This window comes from Gopherus evgoodei, chromosome 15, assembly GCF_007399415.2.
Source record: "Gopherus evgoodei ecotype Sinaloan lineage chromosome 15, rGopEvg1_v1.p, whole genome shotgun sequence".
In the NCBI taxonomy this organism is placed as follows: domain Eukaryota; kingdom Metazoa; phylum Chordata; order Testudines; family Testudinidae; genus Gopherus; species Gopherus evgoodei.
In genome coordinates, this window is record NC_044336.1 from 15848202 (window position 1) to 15872703 (window position 24502).

The following is a 24502-nucleotide window of genomic DNA, read 5'->3' on the forward strand; positions in this document are numbered from 1 at the left end:
CACTGGAAGGAAGAAGGTGTCAGTTTACATGCTCTCTTTTTAGAGCAAAACTGGATGTTAGTGACACCACCTAGCTCTTATCTAGTGCTTTTCATCCATCAATCTCAAAGCCCCTTACAAAAGAGGTCAGTGGCATTATACCTGTTTTACTGATGGGGGAACTGAGGCATGGGAAAGTGAAGTGACTTGCCAAAGGTCACCCAGCAGCCCAGTGGCAGTGCCAAGAATAGAACCCAGTTTTCCTGAGTCCCCATCCAGCGTTCTGTCCAATAGGCAACTCTGAATCAGGGAGAGCAGGAACTGGAAGCTAGTGTCTCCCATGCCCCAAGTGAGTGCCCTAATGCCCCTCCCCCAACACTCCAGCCCAGCTGTATTGCAAATACACTTTATAACCTCTCCAGTTCATTCTGTTGCAGAATAAAAACAAACGTCAAAACCTCGACATTTTTTGCAAACTGGAATTTTTGTTTTGCAGCCAGCCCTAGTGCTGCCAGCTGTTAACTCCCTCCAAAGGCACCGTCCGGATGGGACCTGCAGGCAGGACATGTTTACTCTGAAAAGGTGCATCACATTTTTCAATTATTTTTCAGCTCTAATAGTGAGTGTAAGGTGGGGAAAAGACAGAAGAAAACCTCAGGATCGAAATGCTCCGGTTACATTTATTTTTCTCTTTCTGGCCTCTGTTTAAAGCAAAGATGGATCCCATGCTATAAAATCCAGATCTGAATCCAAACCTAGATTTTGCATTCTTTCAAATGTTGAGGATGGTTGGATCCAGATGTGTGGTTCACTCCATTACAGAGGGAGGGGCAAGGCCCCCAATTTGGAATTAGATTCCCTTCCAAAAAGTCAGAGTGGGAGCTGGAACTGAGGTTTTGCTTCCAACCTGTCACTAATCGAAAGGGAAGCTGCATTGTGAACTTTGCTTATATTGCAAAGAGAAAGTCACAATTAAAAAAAACCAAACCCTTTCGTGTAATAAAAGTAGTTAACAAGAAAGCTGCCATTTCAACACAGCTCAAGAAATAGGAAGAGCAACTCAACATGTTGTGATAATATTTGGCAACTATACAGCGCATTCCATCTTCATAGCACGCACAATCGTCTGCTGGCTTAGCCACACAATCCCCCTCCCTCCCTGTTCCCCAGGGGTAGGACAGTAACTGTTCTCAGCCCCCGTTTTACTGCTAGGGAAACTGAAACATTGAGAAGAAGTGACTTGACCAAGGTCACAAAAGGAGTCAGCCAGCTCAGTTCTCCCCTGTATCCATGCTCCACTTGCCACGGAAGAGCCAAAGTGACTTCACACAGCAAGTCGGGGTGGAGCCAGAACTCAGGTCCCAGCCCAGCACTGTAGCCACTAGACCACACTGCCTCTCTGCTGAATGTTGCCAGATGAAGCACAAAAATGACTCACCTGCTCTAACGAAGGGCAGGTGAGGATGGCAAAGCTAATGATACATTAATAACCCATTAAAGAGAGGTGAACCACCATAGCTGAATGGGCAATTAGCATTTGGCATGGCTGGTGTTTTAGGTACACACAGTGTTAAGTAACAGTCCTCCAAAGTGGTGCCCTGCAAGACTGTCCAACTGAAGCCAGATTGCAGCTGATTGCTTCCCCTCCTTTCTTCCTCTCCACTGTGGTTCTTTCCCCTGTATTTCATCTAGCGTTTCTGCCCCTGTGATTGTAACTTGGCCAGGTTGTGATCAGAAGCAGAGCCCCAGGAAGTGACTGTCTGAAAGAACAAAGGAGAAGTGCCAGGGTATCACTTACCACAGACACAGGATTTGCAAACCTGAGAGAGAGAAATTGCTCAGGCTGGAAGGAACCAGGGCTCTCTTTTTAGAGCATTTTAAAGAAAAGGTGTCACAGAGCTTTAGGGAGAAAGGAGCAACTGGAAGGATAATGCAGCTGTCCTTTGCTGGGGTGATTCTCTTCCTTGCAGGTAAGAGGTTTCGACTGATCCGGTCACACCAAGGAGACCGCCTGAAAGGCTAATCTACCTACAAACCCACTGAGAGCCAGTCTCCTTCACTTGCCTTTCAAAAGGAGAGAGGTTGAGGGGGGTTATTGTCAGCTCTCTACTGGGGATTTATGCTGGGTAACTTTAGCATTAACACTAATGGGAATCACCCAAGTACAACCCCTGGGGAGCTGTTAGGTAATAAAGCAAGTCCTTACTCACCTCTCCAGCACCCGAGTTCGTGCGGGAGGCTATGGGCACACAATTCTGTCAGAGACCAGACACAAATGCGTTGATCAACGGGCTCACACTAACCCAAAAGCTTTAGAATAAGTGTGGCCCCTTTATTAGGGGTGAGCATCAATATTTATACACAGAAGTAAACAAAGTGATTAATAAAAGATAATGGTCATGCATAATCAATCAAGATTTTACAGGAAAAGCAAGTTTAACAAGTAAATGCATAGAGATAAAGGCTAATGGCTACTTGATAAAGGGGGTGTCATGAGTAGTTTGCAGGTCAGTGCTTTGTTCGATAAAGGGTTCAGAAAGGATTATGCAGAGACGGCCAGTCTGGGTGTGTTTTGGCTCCAAAGTTCACCAAAAGTTTAGACCCAACAGAGCCAAATGAGACCCACCCCTCTAGTGGGTAGCACACGGTCTGATAGGGACCGGCTGGGGAATGGGCCCCATGGGGTGTTGAGTTCAAGTTGCAATTCTGCCTTCTCAACCACTCAGTGAAGAGGAAATGACACGTTTTGCTTTCTGATTTGTTTTTCAGGCTACTCCTCTGGGCTGACTGGCCCTGGGGAGGTGAGCAGCCCCCTGGGTGAGTCGGTGTCTGTGCTGTGTCAGTACCATGAACGGCATCAAGGAAATAGGAAATATTGGTGCCGAGGAGCAGTTTGGAGATCCTGTCACATAGCTGTTGAGACCACAGGGTCGGAGGCCGAGGCAAAGGAGGGCAGAGTCTCCATCAGAGACAACCACAGGCTGCGCACATTCACAGTGACCATGGAGAACCTGAGGCTGGGAGACGCTGGGATTTACTGGTGTGGGATAAGCAAATTTGGATTCGATCCAGGAGTTCCCGTTAAGGTGACTGTTCTCCCAGGTGAGTGTCTGCTCAGATCTCTGCACAGCTCCTTCATTGCTAGTGAGGTTGACTGGGGGATGGGTAAGTGTCACGGAGTGTGGGGGAGCGGCGGGAGATACTGCACCCCGTGGACGGCGCTTCCTGTAGTAAGTGACTGGGGAGCAGTAAAATGAAGGGGTGATTAACCCCTGGGAGTGTGTGCCCAGTGAGAAGGACTTTGCAGTAACAGGGTCGACTGAAAGGGGCGGAGGCAGGGGACTATGAACTGTTCAAACAGGCCCTGCTCTGCGAGTTTGGGCTGACTCCTGAGATGTACCGGAAAAAGTTCCGGAGCCAGCGTAAAACCCGTGAGGTCACATACCTACATGTGGTCAACTGGGCGCAGGGCTATGCCCGCAAGTGGACAGCTGGGGCCCAAACTAAAGAGGACCTGCTTGACCTATTCATACTGGAGCACCTGTACGAGCAGTGCCCGTCTGACTTGAGGCTGTGGTTGATGGACCAGAAGCCGGAGAACCCACAGCACACAGGCCAGCTGGCCGACCAATTTGTGGACAGTCGGGCAGGGGATGGCTGGGAGGAGTCTCGAAGGAGCAGGCCTGCCTCAACGCAGAGAAAGAGTCATCATGGGACCTCCCAAAGGGGGCCTATGGAGAACCCCCCCAAAAGGGGAACATCCAGCGTCAGGTCCCTCCGACCCACTCAAGGGGACCCACAAGACATGGGCTGCTATCGCTGTGGTCAACGAGGCCACATATGGGCCCAGTGCCCCAAGCTCAGGGACAGACCAAGCAGACCCAACCCACAGAGGGTGGACTGGGTAAAAACCTAATTGGAGGAGGGGCTACATTCCCAGGAAAGGGGGGCTGGCAACATACCACCTGTGGATGCTCCAGGCTCCGGGGTTTTGGTTTACCAGGTGGGCGCGGGGCTGCCCCTCTGGAAAGAGTGCATTGTTTCCCTGGAGGTAGATGGGAGGAAGGTCACTGGGTACTGGGACACGGGCGCAGAGGTGACGCTGGTCTGGCCCGAGGTGGTGGCCTCAGATCGGATGGTGCCCGACACCTACCTGACCCTGATGGGCGTGGGCGGGACCCCATTCAAGGTGCCCGTGGCAAGGGTACACCTGAAGTGGGGGGCCAAGGAGGGCCCCAAGGATGTGGGGGACACCGATATTTGCCCATGGATGTGTTAATGGGAGGGGACCTCGAGGACTGGCCTAGTAACACCCAGAGTGTCCTGGTCATGACTCGTAGTCAGAGTCGGCAAAGGGCACTGCACCCCAACAACGGGGAAGGTATTCGACCCGAGGTGCAGGACCCTAACCCAGGGAGCGGGGAACGCCCAGGGGCACGGTGCAGAGAGGCTGCGGCCTCAGACCCAGCCAGCAAGAGAGAGCCGGTCCCCATCCCTCTCCCAGCTGCTGAGTTCCAGGCCGAGTTGCAGAAAGATCCATCCTTGCAGAAGCCCAGGGACTGGGCTGACCTCAGTGCAGTACAGATCATGAGGAGAGGTTGCAAGGAGAGGTTCCTGTGGGAGAAGGGGTTCCTGTACCGAGAATGGACTCCCCCAGGGGAAGTAGAATCATGGAGGATCAGGAGGCAGCTGGTGGTTCCCCAGAAGTTTAGTCACAAGCTGCTGTACCTGGCCCATGACATCCCTGTCGCAGGGCACCAGGGAATCCAGCGCACCAGGCAGAGGCTGCTATGGAACTTTTACTGGCCTGGGGTCTTTACCCAGGTCTGACAGTACTGCCAATCCTGTGACCCCTGCCAGAGGGTGGGAAAGGCCTGGGACAAGGGGAAAGCGGCTTTGAGGCCTTTACCCATCATAGAAGAACCTTTCCAGAAGATGGTCATGGACATAGTGGGACCCCTCAGCAAGACGACCTGGTCAGGGAAGAAATACATCCTGGTGGTGGTGGATTTTGCCACTTGCTACCCCGAGGCGGTGGCCTTGTCCTCTATCGAAGCAGACACAGTGGCAGATGCACTGCTGACAATTTTCAGCCGGGTGGGGTTCCCCAAGGAGGCCTTAACGGATCAGGGGTCCAACTTCATGTCGGCCCTGCTCCGGTCCTTATGGCAGAAATGTGGGGTCCAGCACAACTGGCCTCAGCGTATCACCCCCAGTCCAACGGGCTGGTGGAAAGGTTCAACGGGACGCTGAAGATGATGCTAAAAACATTTATGAACCAGCACCCGCAGGATTGGGACAAGTACTTACCTCACTTGCTGTTCGCGTACAGGGAGGTACCCCAGGAATCTATTGGGTTTTCACCTTTCGAACTGTTGTATAGAAGGCAGGTAAGGGGGCCCCTAGACCTGATGAGGGACGAATGGGAGGGGAAGGCCGCTCCCGATGGAGAGTCAGTGGTGTAGTATGTCCTGACCTTCCAGGAAAGACTGGCCGAGCTCATGGCCTGGCCAGGGAGAATCTGGCCCGAGCCCAGAGGAGGCAGAAGGTCTGGTATGACCGCATGGCACGGGCCCGTGCCTTCGCCACCGGGGATCAGGTGATGGTTCTCATCCCCGTGAGGAGAAAAACTCCAGGCCACCTGGGAAGGGCCCTTCAAGGTTATCAAGCAACTGAATGAGGTAAACTATGTGGTGGAGCTGTCAAACCGGGCACATCACCATCGGGTGTACCATGTAAACATGATGAAACCATACTATGACAGGGGGAATGTGGTGTTGACCTTTCCCCTCCCTTACCTAGCTCAGATTACAGGCTCTGGTATCGTCCATCCCCTAAAGTCCTCCCCTGCTCTCCCATTCCCCACACAGACAGCCCCTACTCCATCACAGTAAGAAAGAGAGACGGGCATTTGAGGGCAGGTTGTTCATACATCCTTACTTGTTCTCAGAGGTGATTTCCTGATCTGACTCATCCCTACTGGTGTTGCAGTGGGCCAGGAGCAGGACATGTGTGGGTCTGGAAGAGGCAGCCTCTGTGGGCATGCCTGAGTCAGAGTTTATTGTCTGGGTGAGTTTTACACCTCCCAGGCAGCCACACCGCTCACTCCCCCAGACCAGCTCAGAAGAACCAGGGGCACAACTGCAGCTCCATGTTGACTAAGGGATCCAGCAGGACTGGGAGCTTCCCAGGGTTGCAGGGAAGGAGCCAAGAGGCTCTAACCAGCACAGGAGCAGAGCAGTAGCAGAGAGCAGTGAATGTTGCCTGGAGCTCCTGATCCCCATCAAAATGTGGCTCTGCTCTGAAAAACAGCTGGAAAAAACCCAGCACCTTGATGGTCTCTCAGGGATTCCAGGTCAAATGCTCTCCCTTTACGAGCACCAAGATGTCAGTTTTCTAGCTGTGGCCCTCCTGCAAATCTGGGATCTGAGCGCCAAGCTGGACTTTTTCCTTCCCGTTCATCATCACCAGGACTAAAATTCTAGGGGGCAGATAAAACCCACTACAGATGTTCCAGGTATATTCAGTCGTCTTTTTCAATGAACTCACACCAGCCCCGGTTGTGCTCCTTAGCTGGGGACTTTCCATGGGCATTCATACTTCCCAGTTTTTCTGGGAAAGCATTTTCATAAACCAAATTTTATATTTACATGCACAGGAACTCACCCAGCTAGCCATTTGGGGAGTAGAGACAAACACTTGTTGGGGTTCAACTGGCCAATCACAACTCACCACTGCTACAGTCACAAATATTAACTTTTCACATGTGTGACATTCCCCAGTGTGCAGAGGGACATTACTCACTCAGGCCATTAGGCTCCCTCCGTAGCAGCTACTTAGAGAACACAACATATGGATCTAGATTTTGCACCCACAAGGTTTGGGGTGTGTGTGTCCAGATCGAGGGTTTTGACTCAGCCCTTTACAGGCATAGGGGCCAATTACAGAATTCAGATCCAGATTTCTCTCCCTCCCCCCACCCACACTCCAATGTTTGGAAAGGGGAAGGCACTGGATCTTGGGTTTAGTTTGAACCCACACCTAATTTGAAAGAAAACTGCACAGAAATGATTTTCCAATCACTACTGCTACATTTCAAAGAGCCAATGGCTATTTTTAAAGTCCCTTACACGGAATAAATATCAACCGTTAACAGCAAAGCTCCAATCTCAAGTGTCTGATGACCTGGTGTGAGACACAGGAAAGGCAGCTCAATATATAACACTTAGCACCTAGATGGTGATTCCTGTCTTCACAGCAGCACTGTACAAACGTTAACGGGTTTATCTTCTTAGCACCACAGAGACAGGTAAGTACATTGTACCCCCATCCTACAGCTGAAGTGACTTGTTCCAGGCCACAGAGTCAAGTTAGTGTCAGGATTTCCTGACTCCCATTCCTGTGCTCAGATCACTAGGGCCACAGAGTTGCTGGAAGGTAAGTTCCGTTATTGATGCAGAAAACTTCCTTGTTGCGTGTGTTAAACCGCTGTAACAGAGGAGCAATCAAAGCCAGTGTCCGACAGGAGCTTCCATCACAAATCCAGTTGTAACCAGTTGCTTGCCACTGACACCCCTTCCTTCCTCTCTGCCTTCTTGCTTGTAAATGGTTGTGCGTGGGTGTGTGGGGGGAAGAGGAACAGAGCAAAAGGAAATGAGGCATCAGATAAGGAAAAGGAAGCAGAAGTGTTTGGGTGTCATCAACAGGGCAGGTTTGCAGCCTTCAGAGGGCAGGTTGCGGTCCCAGGGGAAAGCAGAGTTTGCTTTTTTGGTGCCAGTTAGAGAAAAGATGTGAAACAGATTAAGAGCAAAAGGGGCAGTTATGGGGATGTTGCTGGTGCCCTTCACCAGGGTGATTCTTCTCCTTCCAGGTAAGAGGTTTTTATTCCTCCATTCACACCAGAAGCACTTTGCCCGAAAGGTCAGTCACCTCACACTGGAGTTTCTCTCCCTCTCCTGCTCTCTCTCAACTTCAGAGTGGAGAGAACCTAAGGAGGCATCTCCCGCTCTCCAGCTGGCGATTTACGCTGTGTGACTCAGCTGTAATGCTGCTAAGTGTCTTGTGGATAACCCCACGGAGCCAAATGAAACCCAAGAAATGCTTGGGGAGTACTTGCTTGGCATCCTGCCATCCAGTGTGTTGCATGGAATGGCATGTATTCAGCATGACACAGGGAATGAGACCCTGGGGACCATACTGCTGATTTGGGGCTGCTGTCCCATATCCCTTACTTTGGGGGTGTGGAGCAGGGTGTTGAGATTTGCCTTGTTTTTCCAGGCTATTTTTCTGCACTGGCTGACCCTGCACTGACTGCCCCTAGGGAGGTGAGCGGTCCCCTGGGGGGCACCGTGTCTGTACCATGTCAGTATGGTAAAAGAAATCAGGGATCTCAGAAATACTGGTGCAGAGGTGCACAGTGGAAGAGCTGCTCCAAAGTTGTTGAGACTGAAAAGTCAGAGGTCAAGGTGAAACGGGGCAGAGTCTCCATCACAGACAATCACACCATGAGCACATTCACTGTGACCACGGAGAACCTGACTCTGGGAGACGCTGGGATCTACTGGTGTGGAATAAATATAAAAGGTGGAAGTGATCCTCATTCCCTTGTTAATGTGACTGTTCTCCCAGGTGAGTCTCTGCTCTGATCTACTTACTGATGGCAACCTGGAGCCAGGGCCGGATTAACTCTCCTGTGGGCCTCTGGCTATGAAATTTTGTGTGGCTCCTGTATATAAGTCTATTTCCTAATTTAAAACAAAATTATCACAATTATAGCATCGAGGGCTATTAACGCTATACTAAACTTGCCTTTTAGTTAACATAAAGCTGTTCTGTGGTTACATTTCAGTCTTAAAACATGTAGAATATAGTTAAATTTAATTCAAAATAGCTTATTTCTTACCATAGAACAGCTGTTTTATTAGTTTCTTTCTGGGAGGGAGTTTGGGTGCAGGAGGGGACTCCAGGCTGGGGCAGAGTGTTGGGGTTCAGGAAGGGTGCAGGCTCTGGAAGGGAGTTTGGGTGCAGGAAGGGATTCTGACCTGGGGCAGGGAGTTGGGGTGCAGGAAGGGTGCAGGCTCTGGGAGGGAGTTTGGATGCAGGAGGGGGCTCCAGGCCAGGGCAGAGTCTTGGGGTGCAGGAGAGGGTGAAGGGCACAGGCTCTAGGAGGGAGTTTGGGTGCAGGAGGGGGTTATGGCCTGGGGCAAGGGGTTGGGGGGCAAAGGCGCCAACTTTCCCCAGCGCTGGTGAGTGCTCGCGCTCCCCTACCCTGACTCCACCCTTTCCCTGCCCCGCCCCCAATGTAACCCCTTCCCCAAATGCCTACCACGGCCCTGCCTCTCCCCCGAGCACTCTGCATTCCCCTCCTCCCTCGCAGCCACACGAAACAGCTGTTTTGTGGCACAAGCACTGGGAACTGGGGAGGGGGGAGTGAACACGCAGTGTGCTATGGGGAGGAGATACAGCGGAGGCAGAGGTTAGCTGGGCAGGAAGCTGCCAGTGGGTGCAGAGCACCCACCAATTTTTCCCCGTGGTTGCTCCAGCCCTGGAGCACCCACAGAGTTTGCACCTATGTTGAGGTGCAGGAGAGGGTGAGAGGTGTAGGCTCCGGCTGGAAGACGCTCACCCCAGGCAACTCCTGGCCAGCGATGCAGCAGGGCTCAGGCAGGCTGCCTGCCTGCATGCCATGGCTCCACACCACTCTTGGAAGCAGCCTGCTGCTGACATGGGGAGGGGAGCAGCATGTCGACGTGCGCTGCCCACAAGCGCTCAGTTCCCGGCCAACGGGAGCTGTGAGGACTGTACTGGTGGCAGGGGCAGCGCACGGAGCCACACCCCTGCCAGGGGCTGCAGAGACATGCCAGCAGCTGGCCACTTCCAGGAGCAGTGTGGGGCCATGGCATGTAGGAAGCCTGCCTGAGACCTGCTGCCCCATGTCCCCCCTTAGCCTAGGGCCCTGGGCTGCAGCCCCTAAACCCCTGCATTTATCTGGCCCTGTCTGGAGCCCAAGTGTGTTTGATTGGGGAGTGCTGGTGAGAGACTCAGACAGCTATTTATAGCCCCTAGCTTATCCCCAGGATAGCATCCTGGTCACTCAACCCCAGTGTACAGCAATAGCCTGTGTGTTTGGGTCTGTGGGGCTGGAGAAGTGAGCTGATGTGGGTGCCCAGGGGTTAGTGTACGTATGTGTGTGCAGGCTACACCTCCTACTCCCAGGCAGCCTCATGCACCTACTCCTGCAGCAACAATTAGTGCTTGGAGGGCCAGCAAGGTGCTGCTGGAGGCTTCCAAGCACCAAAGGAGGGGAGTAGCGGCAGTGGGCTGCAAGACCCTCCCCGTCACACTGAAGGCAATCCTGTCACCGCTGACCTGAGGCTGGGGGCAGAAGAACCGGGAGGAGGAGGCAGGGACTCCTGGCAATGCAGCCAACTATAAGGGAGACTCCCCTACTGAATGTGGGACTGGGATGGGGAGAAGCAGCGACTGGAGAGGGGGATGGAGAGGGGCAGCAGGAAGGAGCATGGAGTGGGATGCACTCTACCTTGGGTACCTTGCTCTGCATACCTAGCTCCATTGCAGCATGTCTCTTGGATCCGGCTGTATCCCCAGGCAATAGGGACTAGTCCCTGAGGGCTCCCCACTCTGGGCTGGCTCGGGAAGCCAAGGTGCACTGGGAGGTAAATATTTGACCAATAACTATTATAGGAAATTGAATAGTCCCCGCAGGGTGAGTGCGTTAAATCTGGAGACTGCAGGCAGTGCTTAGAGTACAGAATAGAGGGAGGTTAGTGCTGCTCTGAGGCCCTGATCCAAAGCCCATTGATGTCTATGGATACACTCCCACCAACTTCAATGTGCATAATGCCCTCAGTCACCCTTAACTCTGGAGCTCCATGATACGTACCCCACGCAAAATCCCCTCCCTATGCAGTCCCCACCCTGAGATCAGCTCACTCCCAGGCAGCGCATCCCAGCTCCTTGCTTTTGCTCCATTACAGAGCCCTGCTTTCCACTGCTGGGCAGTGGCTCCCATTGCCGGGTTGTGTGGTCGTTTGTGTGCGGTGCGTTTGCTAGTGACAGTCTAGAGCCCAGCGGTCACCTCCCTGGGTGCCAGCTAACACTCATGCTCTGCGCTAATCCTCCCCCTCGGTGGCAGGCTCAGGTGAGAGGCCAAGAACTGCACTGGCCCTAGAGCCTGCTGGCTCCATTCATGCCTAGGAGTGCAGTGGGGAAGCTTGCTCTGGCCGCGCTGGGTGAAGAAGCGCTCCGGGGTCCAGGCTCCAGCAGGGGCAGGCTGGCATCTTTCACTTGAAATATCGAGACTAAGAACACAGCAGCCTGTGGAGAAGTGACATTTTGAAGACCTCAGAGCACTGTGTTTTCTGGCTTATCTTTTCAGCTCTTTCCACTACAGTGATGGTAACCGCTGGATCTCTCTCCCCAGCAATAGGCACAGCACACACGGTTGAGCACCCCAAAAGGTAAGGGCAGTTATGTACATGCTGGGGTGTTCAGGGCTGAATTTCCAGGCCCAGCTTTGCATGCGTGTTGTGGTCTGCAGCGGCAGAGCCGGGCACATCCATGCAGACTGAGGGGCCGGGCACCTTGCTGCCTGATTTGTGCCTGCACGTGGGGATTTTGCACATCCAAAATCAGAGCCGTTCCCATCCGCCTACTGGTGCTCGTGACCCTGCGCTGCCAGGCTGATGCACTGTTTCCCTGCACTGTCTCTCATCATCATTTACACAGGCACTGAGGGAGTGCAAGTCCACTGCAAAAGCCAGTGGGAGAACTGCACAAGTTCTGCTGGCTCAGGCCTGCTGTCAAAGCTACAAAGCACAGAGAGGTAGACACACTGCTGCAGGGTCACACAGCGTGTACTGTTGTGACAGAGCTAGGACGAGATCTCGTCTGTTCCTGGATACCGGTTCTGTGGTCAGGCCACTAGCCCAGACTGTCTCAAGACCTTTTCTCTGCCTCACTGCACTTTCTCCATTGGTTTCCCTAATAACGCTTTACAATTCAGTACACAAGAAGCCGCCATCTTATTTCTCACCCTTCCCGAGAGAGATCGAGACCTTCCCTCAAAGAGCAGCCCCGTTTTCACCACTCCAAACAGACAAGGCTGCAGCAGCCCAATCCTCTCTTTTCTCTTGGCCTGCTGTTCCCTCTCATTCATATTGCCAGCCTGGGGGCTCTGCTTTCCCTCCCCGCCAACTGTAGTTACAGCTGGTCAATTAAATCGTCCCCTTGATCTGGTGATTTAGCCAAGTTGCTTCCCTAATTAGATCAAATCTCCCTTGGCACACGTGCGAATAAATAAAATTGTCTTGGTTGCTGAGCTTCTAGCGTTTTGTACAGAACCCATTTAGCATTTCCCTGCTCTGGCCCTGCCTCTCTTTTCACCCAAAACACCAGCTGGTCCAAGAGCTCCCTTTAGTTGTCCTGTGTCTAGAAACTGAGGGCTGGTCCACAGACAAAGCCGGGTTTAAACCAAAGCTTAGGTCAGCCTAGTAATGTTGCTCTGGGGTGTGAAAAATTCACACTGCTGAGAGATGTCGTTAAGCCGACCAAAGCCCCAGTATAGACAGCACTAGGCCAATGAAGAATTGGTCTGTCTACCTAGCTCCTGCCTCTTGCGGGGGTGGATTTACTACAACAATGGACAAACTCTTCTATCACTGTAGCAAGTGTCTAAATGACAGCACAGCAGCAGCTGCCATAGTGTAGACAAGCCCCTAAAGGGGTCATTTTTGTACCAATTCAGTTAAACTGGTGCAACTTTGTGTGTGGACACTTACATGGATTTAAAGCTGGATTAGAACAGTTCAGCAGGGTCAGTAAATTATCAGCTGCATGCTAAACCCCATATAACCAGTTTGAACAACTGATAGAGGAGCCTTCACGCAAGGCCATGCAATGGTTTTAACAGCATCAGTTTTTTAATTAATTTAAATTAACTAGTGCAACTTCTGCATGCAGATAACCCCTGACTGGGTAATTCTGGGCATTGTTCCCAGGGGGTCACAGCACTGCTTTAGCCGTGTTTTGTGGAGGTCTCTTTCTACAGAAGGTAGTGGAAGGGCTTCTGTATTTATGAAAGGAGACAATCACTTGTTTCAGCTCTGACAAAATGCTCAGTAGGCTGAATTTGGACAGTATCAAGTCTGGCTCTGGGCGGTTCTCTGGCGCTGGGTGGGTTGGAATGGCAATGGGTATTCTCTGGGTCAGGGAGTGGCTGTAGGTCCCTGGGGATGGGGGTGAACAATCCCTATAGCAGGGAGGGTCATGGCACAGGGGAGGGGCTGAGAAGCAGCATGGCCTGTAAATGGCTGCTGGCAGTCCACTATACAGAGGTGTATTTGCACGAATACCTAGGGCAGGGCTGGCTTTGTTCCTGACTGAATTTCCACCATCCCCTTCCCAGACAGGTAGGCAGTGGCTCAGATGTTTCTCCTTTGTCTTCCAGTTCTCCTTTCACCAGTGCTGTGTTCCTGCTGCCAGTGCTCCTGGTGGTTTTACTTATATTGCTGAGCGGAGCCATGCTTCTGGCCAGAAGAATGATGCTGAAGAGGAAAAAGGGTGAGAGGCTGAAGGTGTGGGCTTCCCCAGTGTCATCTGGCTCTGCCCTCCTTTCATTTCTCTTCCTCTCATTTCTCTCCCCCACCCCCAGCCCACCATCACTTACTCCCTTAGCCAATAAAGCTTTGTGAAGCCCCGATCCTAACCGCTTAGTCTGCCACGAAGCCCCTGCAAATCAGGAGTTTTGCCTCAGTAACCAGTTCTTCCATTTCTATGTTCAGTGCAAAGGAAGTGGTGTAACAGAACTGCACTTATTTATACCACAGCCAGACTGCGCTAAGCACAATAGGGACACCTAGCGAGACACGATTCCTAGAGGGAAGGGCAACACCCACGCCCAGCATCGGGGATGGGAGTCAGAGTCCCATTACGCGGTTTCTCTTATCTGAGTTTGGTCTAAATCTCTCTCCCGTGGCTGAACTTGGCATGAAGGAAGGGGGGTTGGCTAAGGGACTAGAGACATCTGGGTTCTGGCCTTGTGTGCAACCTGGGAATAATAATTCTTCTCCAGGCTCAGTCTATTAACATATGGGAGGCACTTGGTTACTACAGTGATAAGCACAATAGAAAATCCTATGCAGAACCCCCTTCCTCCTCTTTGATTGCACAAACCCCCTCTCACCTCAGTCTCTGCCCCCCACTCCAGGGTCAGTCCTACAAGGTGGTGAGCAGCCAGCCACATTTTCCAGTATGTGAATAGTTCCAGCCCAGTCAAGGAGCCTACTCACATGCTTGCAGTACATAAGCATGGGCTAAATGCCTTGTCCTACGGTGCAAAAGTGCTCAGCCCCTGCAAGATCAAGCCCTATTTTCTGATTTTACACGCACGCTCTCTTTTCTCCTGTTCAGGGCTGCATCACCCCGTGTCAGTGATTAGTCAGAGCTGAGGTTTATTGCAGTTTCAAAAATAGCAACAGCCAAGTTACCCCAGGCACCTGCTCAGCCACAAGTGGAGCAATTAGATGGAGACTGAGGAAGCTGGGTGGCTAGGTGTGTGTGTGGTACTAAAACTATTGGACAGACAACGTAATGCACCCCAGAAAGAGACAAGGAACAGCTTCCCCATTGTCATGGCTAGGGAGCTAAGCCACCACTCCCAAGGGGATATATGCAGCTGACTACACCCCACACACCTGACTTTGCCCTCCTGGTACAGAGATTTCCAGTGAGCAAACAGCAGCAGGCCACCTGCTTCTCCCAGGGATGTTCCACTTGTCCAGGGTTGCACCCGTATGCCAGAGGAGGAGATCTGGCCCAGTAGCTTTGCCTGCAGTTCATTTGTGTTTATGGGTCAAGGCTAGTCAATGCCCAATGCCACAGAGGGCCTCAGCCTGCCTTCCTATTCACTGTCTCCATCTGCTCTTTGCCCACTGGACATGGTGCAAAGGCAACTGCAGAGAATCATAGTAGGAGCAGCAACTGCTGTCCACTGGTGGGTGAGGTATCTAGGTGTAAAACTGGTGCTTATTACACTGGTGAGGGCTGTGGAAGTGAAATAGACTCAGAAGCTCCAGGGATGCAGGTGGTGGTTCTGACCTGTAGGGTGCACCTCAACCACAGGAATGGTGGAACCAGAGAAGATCCATTTCTCCTCTCTTGAAAGGCAGGAGGGTCTAAGCTGCATCTATGAGTTCCTCACCAATTCCAGGTACATGCCCTGTGCCTCATCGCAGCTATCCCAAGTCTGCACCGAGGCCTGCCTGCATCTGCCTAGTCTAAGCGCTAACAGCTGAGAACTAAGGGTATGGCTACACTTCACACTTCAAAGCATGGCAGTGCTTTGAAGTGTGAATGTGGTTGCCACGCCAGCGGTGAGAGAGAGCTCTCCCAGCGCTGCACGTACTCCACATCCTCATGGGGTTCAGCTTTAGCTGTTTAGAGCGCTGTAAAGTGCCAGTGTATCTTGCAGCGCTCAGGGGTGTGTTTTTTTCACACCCCTGAGCGAGAAAGTTGCAGCGCTGTAAAGCACCAGTGTGGCCTAAGCCCTGGAGAAAGAGACCAACATTGTGATGCTCGTGGCAAAGGGCTGAATGCGTCAGCATTTTATCCCTCTGTAAGAGGGTGGACTCACCCTGTGGCATCTCCTGCTGGTTGTCCTCAGGAATTAGCTCACCAGTCCTCTGGAGAACCCTCTGCCGGCTGGTGATTCACTACTGCTGGGCTGCCATGTCCCTCCCAGAACCCCACTGCCCCTTTAACTGCATGGTGCCCCCTGGCAGTACCCCCACAGTTCTGTGTCTCCCCCCTTCCAGGGGAACCCCCACCCACTATCCTCACTTCACCTCAGTCTTGGCTACTGCCCCGTCTCCATCTAGCCCCTGTCTACTGGGGCAGGCTGCAGTATAAACCACTCATCACAGGCAAAGGGGTTTGGATCTGCTGCCTCTGGCTACCCACGGGCTGCCCCTGCAACCCAGTACTTAATAGGCCTTACCAGGCCTGCAGCCTGGGGCTTTCCTAGGCCAGAGCATCCCAGCTCTCTTGGCCTTTCCCTAGTCCTGCTCCACGCCAGATACCTGGTTACCCTCCCTGCACCCAGGTCCTTCTCTCTCTCTGTGTTCAGAGAGAGACTGTTGAGTGCCTGGCTGCCAGCCTCTTATATAGGGCCAGCTGAGGCCTGATTGGGGCATGGCCCAGCTGCTTCCCCAAGCAACTGTAGTAGCTGCTTTCCCTGCCACAGCCTTCTCCCAGGACTGTTTTAAGCACTTCAGGGCAGGAGTGGGGGTGGGGGGTGTAACCACCCTGCTACACCCTCCTTATGTAGGATCTAGAGGAGCCCACCTCCATTGTCACTCCTCTGTAGATCTTCTCTTTCAACACTGTTATGTCCATGTAATAAGTATCTGTTACCTTTCAGCTGCTGGAGCCATTGGGCCTAGCGCAGCAGTGAATGAGGTAAGAGAGGGGGAATGGGTGCTGCACTCTGATAAATGGGTTGATTCTCCAGGCCCCAGAGTGACTTTAGCAGCTTAGTTCAAGTCCGAGTAAATGGGCACGGAGCTCAGTTATTCAACTCCTTGGAGCTAAAATAAGAGGAGAATCCAGAGTGAGGGACAGGCTGAATCCCTGGGAAAGATACTGGTCATTGTAGGTGGGCCCCCAGCCAGGACTTGCCCATGTTATAAGAGAGGTGATCTAGTGCATAAAGCATTGGCTGGACTCAGGATTCCTGGATCTGCCAATAGCTCATTGTGGGACATTGGGTAGGTCACCATCTCTCTGTTTCTAGTCTGTAAAATGGGAAGAACACTAGTTCCATTTGCAAAGGGCTTGAAGATCTCTGGCTGAAAAGCACTAGGAGCGTCAGCACTAGGAGCACGGCTGGAGAAAGCAGTGAGACTGTTGCTAGGTGTTCAGGGAGGGAGGCATTAGAGGGGAGGGAAAACCAGGGGACAGATAACAGAGGTAGGCTGGGCCCTTGGATCACCCCAGAAGTAGTAGTGGCCTGGAGAGTGCCTGGTGCTGCTGCAGAGAGCTCCAACTCAGAAACCCCAACACAGATTGGGTTTATTTTTTTTCAGGCTGTTGCCAGCACCGGAAGTGATGTTTCCTATGCAACTGTGAAACCAAAATCTAGAAAATCCAACATCACAGCCCCATCACCCCACTCCGCTCAGGCCAAGCCCAGTCCAGAAAGGGTGGAATATTCTGCTGTAGTAAGGATTCTGGAATTCAGTTCTAAAATGCTAAGATTCTTCTGATCCTTTTAAATCTTGCTTTTGGGTTTTACAGCGCAAGCTGAGGCTTGCACAAGAGCACTTGCATGCAATGTTCACGTCTCCTCGAGCACATTTCAAAAGCGGTTGTTTTGAAAATGAACCCGGTTGCTTTCATTAGCAGCGAGAGGTGTTCTGGAAAGGCTCTAGAAAAGTTCTAACAGATTCTCGAGGCTTTAGAAGAGCTCAGTCTCCATCCGGTCTAGGAAAGTTTGGACCACCTCCCATTCAGCATGGCAACTGAAGTCAAAGCATAGAGGACCGATTTTGCTTTGCTCTGCTTTACACATGTAACGCAGACAGACCTGGTCACCAGTGGGTGGAATCAAACCTGGGGCCTCTGGAGCTTAGTCCAGCTAAAAGCTGCTAGCTAGGGCTGTAGAGCAGATTCATTTTATCTCCTCTCTCTAAATGGTGTCGGTGCCTCTAGATGGAACAGAGCACCACACCCAGAAGGGGTGTGGGTTACTCACTGCCGTGCAGTGCCAGTTTTTAGAAAGAAACTATGCAAGGTGCAGAAAGATTTGCACACACAAGACAGGGATGGGCATGAGTATTAGGAAGAGTGTGCTCTGCATCACCACTCATCAGAGCAATTGAGTTACTTAGACAAAGCAGCCAGGGTATGAGGGCTTCTGTTCCTCAGCATCTGTTCTAGTTACGGACTCTCTCTCCATTTCTTTTCTCTGATCAAGGCTGTTTTAAAATTTCAGGCTCCAGGACTGACAGATATTTCTTACGCCACAGTGAAATATCCAATCCTGGATGAGCAGGTAATCTACATCAACGTGGACAGGCCATCCAGTCAGCCTCCCTTGAGCAGCCCTCGGGAACAAACTGAGTACTGCGAAGTGAAAAAGAAATAGGCTCCCTCTGGAACATTGCACTTCCACACAACAACAGGGAAGGAGGGAAAGGAAAAATTTGCAACCTCCTGGAGCAGTGTTTCAAGGAATGAAATTGCCCGAGATGAGCTGGTGCTGATGGAGTCCCAACCAGATTAAGCAAAATGCCAGAGGGAACTATATTGAACTGGGAGACTCACCAGAATGGTTTGATGCAGCTGAACACGATGTGGTGTAATGGGGGGAATGCTGTGGAAAGGCAGAAAAATCAGTTCCTCAGTCTTGTTTATTTATGTGTACGTCAGTTCTCACTTGTACTCTCTCATGAAGTTAAAGCTGGAGGGGTGGGGGGAAAATGTGATTCTGCAGAGATGGGTCCAAGTCATGTAGTTCTGCTCCAGTTTCCTAGATTTGAGGGAAGAGAGGTTGGGTTTGGGATTCATCCTGACCCAGGGAGCATGGTGGTGGTAACATCTTTGTCCCCCAGCTCTGCTGAGACAGTGAAGAGGCTGCATGCATCATAGCTTCTCAGAGATAAGGGAGCACCATGGGAGCAGGACCACAGAAAGACAAGGGGTGGAATGTGGGGCATTTGGGGACAATGCTTAGACAGGAGCATTCCCCAAAAAGGCAGCCAGGACTTTGATTAGAATGGGCCCCCAATGGAAGAAAGGAGAAAGACCTCAGACACCAAGCAGCATGGAATGGCACCAGTTCGGTGGAGATGATGCAACATTGTTAGGATATTAGGAAAAACTGTGTCACTAGGAGGGTGGTGAAGCACTGGAATGGATTACCTAGGAAGGTGATGGAATCTCCTTCCTTAGAGGTTTTTAAGGCCTGGCTTGACAAAGCCCTGGCTAGGATGATTTAGTTGGGTATTGGTCCTGCTTTGAGCAGGGGGTTGGACTAGCTACCTCCTGAGGTCCTGTCCAACCCTGATATTCTATGATTGCTAGGGGATAGGCCTTGGAGAGAGAAGACAACAGCCCTAGGAGGGGAGGGTTGGCAAGACCAGATGAGAGACAGGAAATGGGAGGGAGTTTTGCATTATTTCATTGCACGCATTATGTTGCTAAATGGGCAGTGACATTTTAATGGGGAGCTCCTGATAACACAGCACCAGGGGACAGGGAAAGACCAACATTTGCCTGTGCAGAACACATTCCTTTTCAATAGGGTTGGCTGGCAGCACTAATGCATGTTCTAGTTCATGGCCATGATATCACTAAGAGCTGGTAAATAATTCATAGCTAGGGAGCTGGATGGCTTATTGATCCGTCTCTATCCTTTGCCTGTAGTTCCCACAGCCAAGCTCCCAGGTCAAGGAGGCTTCCAACTTGCACTTGCAGAACAGGAGTCAGTAGCATCTCTAGTGCATCTCTTGAGTAGGATGACCCAAGTCGAGGCTCTATTGTGTGATGTCTTCAGGGAGCCAGTCTGGTTCCACCTGCTTTAACCACACAAAAGTTATCAGGCTCAATACAGGGGTAACTGGATGACATCTGATGGCCTGTGATGCAGACAAGATCAGACCTGATGATCTAATGATCCATTGGGACTTTAAACTCTGTGGCTTTCAGCCCTTGGAGATGGCACAGGACCTGCCGCTATGCCCACTGAAGTGAAGGGGAGTTTTTCCCATTGACTCCAGAGGGCTTTGGATGAGGCTCATGCAAAATAGCCTGGCAGACTAGAAACAAATCATGTTATTTTAACTCTTTGAAGGCCAGGATGAAAACACTGCAGCCATGGGCAAATTGCATTGAACAGGAGGTGGGACTGCAGCCTCGGGATAGTGGCAAAGCCTCGTGTTTTAAGACCTATCCTGTCCTATAAGGCCATAACCTCAGCCTCAGTTGTGTCAGCCACTGAGAGGAAGCTGAAGAAACCAGTGATGTCAGATTTTTAGTGTCACCTACAGTCAGGTGCCTGGTGTTCCAGGAGGCAGCCCAGACTCTGCTGGCTGGGGACAGTGGGTGGGTTATGGCCGCCAAATAGGGTGTGGAATTCACTCACTGAAGATACTCCCAAACTTGGAAGTTTCTGTAAGTTTAATGCTCATGAAAGGAAGGTGTGGGGGGAGAGTCAGGAAGCAGCTGCATGGTCCAAGGACAGGAAACCAAACTGGGAGTCAGGAACCGTGAGTGCTGTTCCCAGCTCTGCAGCTGACCCCCTGTCTGATCTTGGACAAGCTCCTTCACCTCTTTGTGCCTTAGTTTCCCCCCTTGTGAAGCCTGGGGGACGGATATGCACTGAGAGCTCTATGGAGGAAGAGTGGTATATACCAAAATGTTCAGTAGGGTTATTTACAGGGGTGGGTTGCGCCAGGCACAGAGCGCATGTGCTGTGCTATAGCTCTGCCAACAAAGCACCCCAATACTGACCCACAGCCACATCCTGAGCTCTCCCCCAGTTCTGTCAATGGTCTCACCCTTCTTCCGTGCCTGCCTTACTAATCCTGGGCTTCTCTACAGCAAAGGCTGCCAGCTGATGAATTACACCAAGCCTAGTGTGGTTCTGCTGTGAGGTGCACATAGAGGGACTGGCACAAGCCCAGACCCTTCATTCAGGAGCCCGAGGGGGGGGGGTCTTTAATGCAGACCCTGTAATGAACCAATGCACAACACCTCAGCTCTGAGCGCTCACTCCTGCCTCATTGGTTTTGTCATCTAGACAGACATTGGGAGACGCAGGGGGACTGACAGGAGTCAGATCTGAGTTGGAATAGTTCAGAGCCAAGGTACTCTGTCTCCACCCCTAAGCTAAAAGTTCATTAACAGGAGACTGTGCGCATGTGTTTACAGGGTGGTGGGGAAGGATATTTAAAGAAACAAGAAACTAGAGCAATGCCCTGCTGACGGAAACTCAGACCACTTCCTCATGCCAGTCTCAAACCAAGAGATGCATGTGACATATTACAGGAGGTTGCCCTCTTGGGGGGACCACATTGTACTAAATGTACGAATGGTTTATGTATCTGCGTGGGCCAGGTACAGCATGTACTTTAGGGTGAGGGTGAGGGTTAACACAGCTCCTCCACAAAATGAAGGCAGCAGGCGAGGAGTAAGGCAGATCAGGCAGGGTATAAAACACTTCAAGAAGGCTGGGAAGTGGTAGTCTGGTTCAGACTGGATTCTTCAGAGACCAGCCAAAGAAAAGATTTTGGGGATAGTTAACCCACTTTTAAACTGACTCAGGACCTACCTTCCTTCTACTTTGTGATCTAAAAAGACCGATATGAACTTGTAACCACAGGGGGAAAAAAAATCCAGTTGCAGGGTTTGGAAGGACTGGCATTTTCCAGAGCCCAGTGTTGGGGTTGGAGGGGGTGTGACCGCTGGTCAGTTTATCATCACGCATCTTTCGCTGTTTTAGAGCCTCGCTCTGTAATGCTTTTATCTTAAGAATAAAGGTGCTTGCTTAGCAGAAGCGATGTAGTGACTTGTAATTATTGTCACTACACTGGTCATGGCTCTTGGAGAAAGCAAACCACAGGCATTTGTCTTTGAGGCAGCCCCAGCAGGCCAGTCTATTAGAATAGAGATCAGGGAGCTGTGCAGACTTAGAAACCCTGGTCAGAAGGGAGCAAGATGCAGGTCTCCACCCAGGAGAGGTGATGGCTGGGAGCTGGAAATCTTTCATGGGTGCCTTCCAGGGATCCCAGAGGAGGGAAAAGAAATACAGTTACCCTGAAACTGAGACAGTGTATTTGCAAATATGCAAGAAGCACAGCAGCCTTTATAACAGAAGCATCTGATGCAACCAGGTTTGCTAAGTGAGTCTGGTGCTGCTCTGGAACCTGCTCTTGTCTATCAGGGATAACAATGAATATGTCAGAGCTGCAGGAGATGGGGCTGGGACCTTCATTATTAATATGACAGTAGCACTCCGAGGGCCCCAAACAAGATTGGGTCCCCACTGTGCAGGGCTGTATAAACACATAGGACAACCTGGTCATTGCACCACACATCTTCTAGTCTAAGGAGAGGAAAGGGATACAACATATTGGGGGGGGGGTGGAGAAGAGGAGTGAAGTGTACCCCTGTACGGAGAGCTCACCTAGAATTAGGCACCACTTGTGTCTAGATGAAGCCCTGAAAATATAGCTGAAGTGGAACATAGGTGATGCTAGGCCATACAGGCAGGCTGTGGGCGCGGGGCTGCATTTCACACACGGGGATTGGGGAGCTAGAAGTAAGTACCTTGTTAGCTCCAGCTATTTTCTCCCTCCCAGCCCGATCCTGCTGACAGACACCTGAGTAACCCCAGATGAACTCACTGATGGTGGGGCAACACAGCTGTGCAGAGTTACTTTCATGCAGGAGCAGGGCTAATATTTGTTGTTGCATGGGGGCGGGGGTCGAGGGGTTAGTTGAGAGTTCCCTCAGCAGCTCTCATGTCACTTTCTTTTACTTTACCCTGTTTTCTAGTCACAAAACTAAGCCTCCAGCCCCTCCCGCCCCCAGCAAGCAGCAGCCACCACTACCTCTCTGGGCTACCACCTCTCACTGCACCCTGAAGGGTGGAGTTTCCCTTCAAGAGGCAGAGATGTGTGGCTCGCTAGATGGAGATCATGTAAAGCAAGTGCAGACCATATTCTAACTGCACCTACAGGTTTTCCAGACAGGCAGGCCTCAGGAGGGAAGCATCACTTCAATATTGTCATCCCCATATTAATGTGTGTGTCGGGGGGGAAGAGATGGTGTTTGAGCATCACAGCTACAGCGTGGGGGGGGAGGGGGAGTAATTTGCACCTCACTGACTCCATAGACATTCTTCCTTTTGTGTCCTTCCCACTTGGCTCAGCAGGCCAGTCCCTTTTATTTGGGGAAATAGATTGGGAAATGAAAATGCAGTTATTAGGCAGTGTCCTTTGTGCATCCATAGCATCCTACAGCCAACAGGCCTAAGCATGTCGCAGATGTTAATGAAGGCCGTTACCTCCCTCGGAGATTACTACCTTTCCCATTATACGGAGCAGCAGGTTGAGGCAAAGCAAGGTTCAGGGACTTGTAAATTGAGTGGCAGAGTCAGGCATAAATGAGTCCCAATGTAACTGTCTCTACCCTGTAGGAGACTGAACAGGGTTTTCAAGCAGCAGAAGGATGGCTAGATGAATCATCACAAAACATAAGACACACTGAAAGCCTCCCAGGTGCTATTTCAACACACAAGCTTTTATGTCAAGGGGTCTCTCCAGACTTAGTACCAAACAACAGGGTGAAGTTCAGATTCATAAATCCAGATCTGATTCTTACAGAGAAAGAGTCAAGTTCTCACACCAATGGTCAAATGTACGACAGACCCCCATGGTGCATTGGTTAAAGCAGCCAGGGAATACATAACCGTTGCTCCTGAAATAGAATGAAGAGAGTTTCAAGGAATGAATCCTACTTGGCAACAGCTCTTGGAGAAAAGGAATTGGAGAAACTCTCAGCATCTCCCAGACAGAGCTCTGCTTTAGGTCTTTAAGGGGAGAAATTACTTGTAAAGCTAAAGATAAAATTGCTCCCCATTACAGAGAGTACTGTAGTTGGAAAAGACTAATCACAGACATCTCAGCTGCAGGCAGTTACATTCCAACATCCTGCTGCTGTCCTCTGGCAGGATTCTCAATGCAGTCAATGGGAGTTTTGCCTGGGTTAGAACTACATGATCAGGCTTTTAGTCAAATCCAAAGTCCACACGAGACTTCCCATGGATGGGGCCCTAAATGATGTAAATATATGGTCTCTCTCTCCCAGCATCGAGAAGGCTGATGCATGTGTGCAATGCCATAGGCATAAAGTGGTTATAAATTAACTGGACCAACCTTCCCAGTCCAATGTGTCATCTTCACAATGCATTAAATTCAGTGTATTCACAGTTCCTTCATCCTGTGAAGGGTTCTATATTTGCAAGTACCCAGGAAAGAACAGTCATACAGCCCTTTGTTTTCCCTCTTCCTAGCCCTTGACAAACATTAATTAACCCTTGCAGCACACAGGGGAGGCAAGCAAGTAAATTGGGGTTTCCCTAAGGCCAGAGAGGTTAAGTGATTTGCCCAAGGCAGAGGGGAAGTCAATGTCAGAGCTGGGCTTAGACTTCAGGATTCCTATCTTAACCCTCTATGAAGAGAGAGAGGTGTTGTCTAAGACAGCAATTCAGTCCAAGATCTGGAGCCCCCTGATAGGAGCATGAGCAGGTTTCTGGGAGCCCACCAAAATAAACCAGAGAGCAGGACCAGTGTTGATTCATTGGGGGGCCACGGCAGGAAGCAGAATCCCGAGCCCCACTGCTTGGGGCTGCAGCCGAAGCTTGACCTCTTCCTCCCTGGGCCAAAGCCAAAGCCCAAGCAAATTAGCTTTGTGGGCCCCCCTGTGGGGTGAGGCCCTGGGC

The 24502-nt window shown here is 51.2% G+C and overlaps 2 protein-coding genes across 4 annotated transcripts in view; one reads left to right on the plus strand and one right to left on the minus strand.

Annotated features, from left to right (window-relative positions):
- Window positions 1–24502, minus strand: part of RAB37 (RAB37, member RAS oncogene family) — a 69952-nt gene that overhangs the window by 37739 nt on the left and 7711 nt on the right. The window lies entirely within an intron of this gene.
- LOC115635557 (CMRF35-like molecule 1) lies at window positions 1904–18377 on the plus strand. Its single transcript, XM_030534486.1, has 8 exons — window positions 1904–1949; window positions 2749–3081; window positions 8257–8607; window positions 11378–11459; window positions 13448–13560; window positions 16418–16455; window positions 17082–17216; window positions 17990–18377. Exons 1-8 carry the CDS (start codon window positions 1910–1912, stop codon window positions 18140–18142), a joined length of 1245 nt encoding a protein of 414 aa, XP_030390346.1. The 5' UTR covers window positions 1904–1909; the 3' UTR covers window positions 18143–18377.